The following is a 7349-nucleotide window of genomic DNA, read 5'->3' on the forward strand; positions in this document are numbered from 1 at the left end:
ACAGTGCAATACAGTGCAGTAGTGTGCAATCCAGTGCAGTCAAATAGGATCAGGCATCAAGTGCAGCAAAAATGGTATTGTATTGTGTGCATTGTACACAGTACACTGCGGTTTCAAATAAGATCAGTAATATTCAAGCTTGGTTGTTTGTTTTTGCCCTCTCCTTTCGCCTCTTCCCAGGAGCTGCAGCACCAGAGGAGTCGGCCCCAGAACTCCAGCGACAAGTTTGTGTCGGTGGTGAGCCAGTTCATCACGGTGGCCGGGTTCAGCTTCTCCGACGTGGAGGACTCCCTACAGGAGGCCAAGGAGCTGGTGAGGACACTCAACCTAACAGGGGAGAGTAGAGGAGGGGTGTTGGGATGCTTGGTGAATTCTGCTTCCCGATTATAAGAAGAGACTACATTGAAGGATCGAAAAGCGTCGTTGCTATGAACACTTGTCCGCCACAAGCCAGTTATTGCTGTAGCAACAACCTCCTGCTTAAAACCCCAAAAGCTAGAAGGATTGTAACGGTGAAGAGTACGGGTATTAGGATGCTTGTGAGTTGGAGTGGAAAGGGGGGCGATGGTTGGGGTCCCAAGGTGAGCTGAGTGACCTGGAGGTGGGCGGTCGGGTTCGGCTTCTCCGATGTGAAGGACTCACTGCAGTAGGCCAAGTAGCCGGTGAGAATACTCAATCAGTGGAGGGGTTGGAAACTGGTGGTTTGGGGTACCCAAAGTGTAGCTTGTGACGTTAAGGCCAAGCGAAGCAAACTTCCCCATTCATTCCCATGAGAGAGGCGAAAGCAAGCGAACAGGAGCGAAGCGAAATCATTCAACCAAGTTTAATATTATGCAAATGAGGAGCGAATTCGCCTGCGGTGGCCCAATCAAATCAACAACATAACTATTCCATTCCATTTGATTCGCCGCGACGACCTGTTGACAGTTGAGCTGTCAATGAATTTCGCCTCTCTTTGCCTCGCTCGCTTCACCTGCTATGTGTCCCTACTAGTCTTTGTCATGGTGAGGATGCCTGATCATGGAGGGGTTGCAATTGGAGGTATGGTGGAGTTCAAGTGTAAGACAGATCCTGCACACTGTTCATTCCACCAGCAGTTAACATTAATGCAACCTTTCGGCCATCTGACCGTCTTGACCTTGAGAGTCACCTTTCTTACGCTTGAACGACAACCTCACTGGGGTAATAGCCTACACATCTGTACAACTACAGAGATGTGCAAAAGGGCCTTTTTAACAGGTATGGTGGAGTGCAAAGACTAGCACTTTTTTGCTCTGTTGTGAGGCTGCTTCACAGAGGAAGGGGAAGATTATTAGAGGTGTCGGATACCGAAGCCTGACACTCACTGGCCTGGTGAGGATAGTTAACTGAGGAGAAAGGCTGAAGTGGGTCTTTGGGGGGAGCTGTCTGCCCTAGTGAGGGCAGAAGTGATTCTGTACTACTCATTTAAAGGGACACTGTGCAGGAAATGCTCTATGCTGCTCATTGAAACTGGGCTGCCTATTGCCAAATTTGATCTTTACATGAAAGTTTACTAAGTAATAAACAAATATTTTCTAGTGTGGTCCAAGTAGAGACATTTTTGCAGCTAAAAGTGGCTATTTTTGGAAATTCAAAATGGCGGACCATGGAGAAGATCCCCCTTTTCATGTATAAAAAGTGAAATTTTTCCAGTCATAGTGAATACTTAGAATTTGATGGTGGTGGTAAGTATTCATGAAAAAGGTAACATTAGTGAATGGGCAGCATGAATTCTGGAAATAAACAACTAAAAATCTCACACAGTGTCCCTTTAAACTACCTAGCTCATTATTAAAAAGTGAATTACCATCGCTACACTTAAGAGTTGTCTGCCCTTCAATGCTACCTCTCAGTAGTCTAGGGCACCCCAAGCCATTGACTGTGGTGCCTGTTAGCTAGCCAAGCCCTTGGGGTGGGTTTAACTCTATGGGCAAAGCCTGGAGCTCAGGGGTACCATGGGGCCGGCACCAAGTGTCCCCGCCAACCCCTAGGAAGGTCACTGGAGGCCAGTAGAGCAGACAGCGTCAGTGGTGGCCCTTAAAAACATTTTATGGAAGCCTTGAAGTGTGGAGCCGCGGCTAACTCAAACCTGGTGCTCAGATGGCGGCAGTATAACAGCGGAGTGCGCTGACGTTAGCTCAGCCGACGCTTTTGAAGTCCGCGCCCTGTAAAAAGGCTGGAATTACCCTGTTCCCTTTACCTCATGTGGCTGTGTGTTTTATGGCGTTAAGGGGTTAAACCACCTGAGCTAGCATACGTATGTATACATGTAGTATACGTACGCTTACAAAGGTGAACCGTCGTCGTGAGAGTTTTTTTTTTTTTTACTGTAAGAAAAGTAAAAAGGAACAGTTAAACTTTAACTGAGGTGGAGCGGGCGTTATCGTTTTTCAAAGGTGGGTTTCTTTTGAAAAGCGGCTGTCATGGCTTCTGTTATAGTGCCCCACGGAGTCCATCAGTTGCCCAGCTAATGTCACGGCCTAATTTATGGGTCAGGTTACCATAGGTAATGGGAGAAAGGGCGGAAATGGCTGTGTTAAACTTTCACGTGTGTGTGTGTGTGTGTGTGTGTGTGTGTGTGTGTGTGTGTGTGTGTGTGTGTGTGTGTGTGTGTGTGTGTGTGTGTGTGTGTGTGTGTGTGTGTGTGTGTGTGTGTGTGTGTGTGTGTGTGTGTGTGTGTGTGTGTGCGTGTGCATACGAGCCCATGTGTGAATGAGTTCAAAAAAGGTAGTCAGTTCAGGTATAGTTTTGCAATGAAAGTGCACCTGTGAAGCATCAATCATTGCAAAATGCCTTTCTCCACTCAGCCTTAAAGACTCTCCTCTGATGTACACCATATTAAGACACACACAGAACTACCTTGAAATGACCTTGAAATCAATTTGTTTTCCTCTGACATCCAACGTATTGAGACATACAACTTCAGGTGGAATAGAACCATCAAACATCATTGTCCATCTCTGATTTAACCTTGAAATAACCTCTCTCCCTGCTCTCTCTCTCTCTCTGTCTCTCTCTCTCTCTCTCTCTCTCTCTCTCTCTCTCTCTCTCTCTCTCTCTCTTTCTCCTTGTCTCTCTCTTTGTCTCTCTTTCACACACACACACACACACACACACACACACACACACACACACACACACACACACACACACACACACACACACACACACACACACACACTCCTCCTCTCTCTCTCTCTCTCTCTCTCTCTCTCTCTCTCTCTCTCTCTCTCTCTCTCTCTCTCTCTCTCTCCCCCCCCTCTCCCTCACCAGTTCCAGAAGACAGTCACCCACTTCGGTGAGGACCCGTCCCGTCTGCAGCCGGAGGAGTTCTTCGGGATCTTTGACCAGTTCCTGCAGGCGTACTCGGAGGCCAAGCAGGACAACGAGAACATGCGGCGGCGCAAAGAGGAGGAGGAGCGGAGGGCGAAGCTGGAGGCCCAGGTACAGTACGAGCAGAGAGAGTAGATAAGAGAGAGGTTCCTTTGGCCCATTGTTTCCGGGTTCTACTTTTGTAAAGGGGAGGGGGGAAATCCCCCTTTAGGCAGACCTAAGAAAGCCCTTAGGTGCCCATAGAAACCTATTATGTTGGCATATCTCTATATACTTAAAGAGTCTCTGGTACGAGCACGAGGCCAGTCGCCTCTTCACATGACACTTCACTCAGAGGCCAACATTTACATTATGGCAAATCTAGGCAATTGCCTAGGGCCGCGACCAGATCTACCCTCCATAGGGGCCCCCCAACTTTCACAGCAGCTGCAGTAAACACACAAAAAGTAGGCCTGATCTTAATTTGTCTCTTACAAAAGGTAATCGAAGATATTAATGAGACAAAACACTAAAATGGCACCAAAACACAGCCTTTCATGTCATGACTTTTGAGGGCCTCATGTTTATATTTTGTCTAGGGCCCCCAAAACGGATATATCCGCCCCTTCACTGAGAGGAGTACATACACTTGGAATCCCTTTTTGTGTTTTATTTTATGACATAAGTACATGGCGACCATTCAACACACCTTTGTAGAGAATCTGAAGAAGACCTCAATGTTCAAGACGTAGTAACACAAAAAAACATTTCAAGTGTGCAGACTTCCCACTCTAAAACTTGAATCAGCTCTTATTCTGCACCTGGGATGTGCACAATCCTCCTTCCCAGCTGTTTTAGTGAGAGTTCAAGGCACATAAATGTAATCTCCTGAATTGTAGCTCTTTGAGTGCCATGGACTTGAAAACGAGTCTTTCTTATGGAGATCGGGCCTAACACGTTGATCTGGTATGTTTGTTGTTCACATGGACAAATAACTCAAGTTTTTATGGCTCTTGAAAAAAACACTCAAATGTTGAAGAAAACCTGACAACCCCCCGGTCTGAATTTGAAAATGGCTGGCACTGAATGGGTTAATTTACATTGGCATGTCAGGTCCAGGCCCAGGTTTTGGGAGCTAGTTAGTTTGATGTTGTCATGATGCCCAGTCGCAAACATGTTTGTTGGGTCGAGCGCAATACAGGTCAGCCCTTGAGATGATGCTTTACTAATGTGCCTGAGCTCAAGGTGCAAACCTCATTTTTAAAATACAAATATTTGTGGTGCTTTTATTTAGACAGCTCAGTTAGAGAGAGAGGACAGAGAGCAAGAACCAGGCTTGTTGGTGTGACAGATCACACCCTCAACCCAAGTGATGATCACGCGACAGTAGCTTACAGCCTGAATGCACGGTTACTGTATATCAGTAATTCTCAAAGTGTGGTCCGGGGACCACTAGCGGTCTGTGACAGAGCTCAGGTGGTCCGGGGATTTCTATTTTACCAAGACAAGCTAGCAGTAAGCTATATTTGTAACATTATTACAAAGCTAAACATAGAATTTCCACTAAGGTAAGCTTGTGAATGCGGATAAAAAAGTAAGTGATCTGCATCGAAATTAGCAGTGTCAAACTAACACCCATCAACTGTCAATTCAGTTGACAGGCGGTCCCTGAACATATTTGGGGGGGACAAAGTGGTCCTTGGTCTGAAACACTACTGTACATTCACAGTACATCTGAGAAGGCCTTACTGTATTGCTACGTGTTTGCTGTGGATTTACATTTGCAGCTGTATCATTGGTTGACCCACATACAGTGAGCAGCTCGCAGTGTACAAAGCACTTGATGAGAAATATTCTCTACTGCAAGAGATCTAAGTATAGCAGCCCCCTCTCTTCACACTCTAACACACCCACCCACATACTCACACACGGTTTTCCTTTAGACTCAAATGTTTTTTGCTATTTGTGTCATACCAAAAAAAAGACAAGTAATGACTCTCCTCATTATGCAAGTCTGTAAGTCATCCTTAACATTAGTATATGCATGAAACATAAATAAGCTTATTTAGAATCCATAGTAAAGTAGAAGGATCACCGCACAATGGTGGACTTAGTTTTGCTGTTTTTTATTTAGGTGAACAACGCGTTTTGCATTGAACCTGACGAAGCGCAATGCGAAACGCGTTGTTCACCTAAATAAAAAACAGCAAAACTAAGTCCACCAGTGTGCGGTGATCCTTCTTCTTTACTATGGATTACTGATGACTGCACTTCACCAGCACCTGGAACCTGGCTGTGCATAGGAGTTCCAGATCTTTGAAGCTTATTTAGAACTAATTACATGTTACTGAATTCAACTCAATATGTGTCATATGCCATACGCCATTATGTCACACTGCGCTCTTCCTCTCCCTTGGTCTCATTCGTCTGGAAAAAAAACTGGAAAAAGACAGATTGCATGTTTAGTAGCCTATGTGTATGCGTATCCTCATTCTTTCTCTCATCTGTCTGTCTTTCTATCTATCTGACTATCTCAGTTGAAGGAGCAGAGAGAGAAAGAGCGCAAGGCCCGTAAGGCGAAGGAGAACTGCGAGGAGGACGGGGAGTTTGACGACCTGGTGTCTGCGCTGCGCTCGGGCGAGGTTTTCGATAAGGACCTGTCCAAGATGAAGCGGAACCGCAAGCGGCCAAACAACCCCAGCGCCATCGACGCACGCGAGAGGCCCATCACCAAGCTCAACTTCTGAAAAGACACCCCTCCCCGGCAGACAGTGGGCTTGCGTTAGCGTGTGCAAGGCCAAGTGTGTGAGTGCATATGTTAGTGTGTGTGCGTGTGAGAGAGAGTGAGTTGAGTGAGAGAGAGCGAGTGAGCGAGCAAGTGAGAGAGAGAGAGAGAGAAGGAGAGAAATAAAATGGGTGTGAGTGAGAGTTTGTGCGCAAGCACGCACAGTAAAAAAAAATGTGAGAGGAAAATGCCCTCTCACCACTGCCCCCTGGTGGGAGATCACCAGATCACACTCATTCCCATACACATTACCATCACTATATTATTATTGTTTTTTTTTTTCTTCCTACCTAACCTCACCCTTACGTCTCTCCCCATGTCTAAAAAGCATGAGGACAATGACAACATTATGAATACATAGGTCAACGTGGAGGTGACGTGATTTAGCTTTTTGTTCACTGATTCCTAAAGCACAACAGGGAACGTACAGTATCTTCTACACCACTTTTGTCTGGGGAAAAAAAGAAGAAAAAGAAGAAGAGGGGGAAAAAAAAAGAAAAAAAGAGACATTACAAAGCGGACGACAAGTCTGTCGAGTGACACTCTAGCTACTACCTGTGCTGGTGTGCCAAACACCCACTTTTGTAATACTTTTTGGAAATACTTTTGTAATGATTCTAACTCTAAATGTATATTCTGCATTTTTTTGCATGGGTGACGTGCACTGACACACTTTGTTTGGAATAGAAACTTGTTACTTGCTCCAATCCTGTGCCATCAGTATGTATGCCGTGGACACTCTGTTTGGACTTGATGAACTCTGACTATTCAGAACATAAGCTAGAGAACACACACACACACACACACACACACACACACACACACACACACACACACACACACACACACACACACACACACACACACACACACACACACACACACACACACACACGTACGTATGAGAGACAACATGTGACACTTGACATGTGAGACACTTGTATATGCCCCCTTTTTGTATTTATAACAAGTGGAAGGTATTTTGTTTTCGGAATTGTTACATTGTGGCAAATTTTGTGTCAGTGTGTGTAGTCAGTCATACAACGCGGACCACTGACAACACGGCCGTATTAGTCTGGTTTGTGCTAACTCAGTTTCCCAAACAAGCGGTGAAGTCGCTCTCCGATTTCTGTGTGTTGTTGCCACAAGAAGCAGGGATCACTCACACACACACATGCAGGCAGGCACGCACGTGCGCGTGCACACACACACACACACACACACACACACA

General features: G+C 45.7%; 1 protein-coding gene across 3 annotated transcripts in view; it reads left to right on the plus strand.

Annotated features, from left to right (window-relative positions):
* Positions 1 to 6922, plus strand: part of daam1a (dishevelled associated activator of morphogenesis 1a) — a 148561-nt gene extending 141639 nt beyond the window's left edge. For all 3 annotated transcript variants that reach the window (XM_063183601.1, XM_063183600.1, XM_063183602.1), the window contains 3 exons: positions 181 to 312; positions 3295 to 3465; positions 5871 to 6922. In XM_063183601.1, the coding sequence (XP_063039671.1) occupies positions 181 to 312; positions 3295 to 3465; positions 5871 to 6080 (513 nt within the window). In that variant the 3' untranslated portion in view covers positions 6081 to 6922. The remainder of the gene's footprint in view (positions 1 to 180; positions 313 to 3294; positions 3466 to 5870) is intronic.
* Positions 6923 to 7349: the final 427 nt, after the last annotated feature.

This window comes from Engraulis encrasicolus, chromosome 19, assembly GCF_034702125.1.
Source record: "Engraulis encrasicolus isolate BLACKSEA-1 chromosome 19, IST_EnEncr_1.0, whole genome shotgun sequence".
Taxonomy (NCBI): domain Eukaryota; kingdom Metazoa; phylum Chordata; class Actinopteri; order Clupeiformes; family Engraulidae; genus Engraulis; species Engraulis encrasicolus.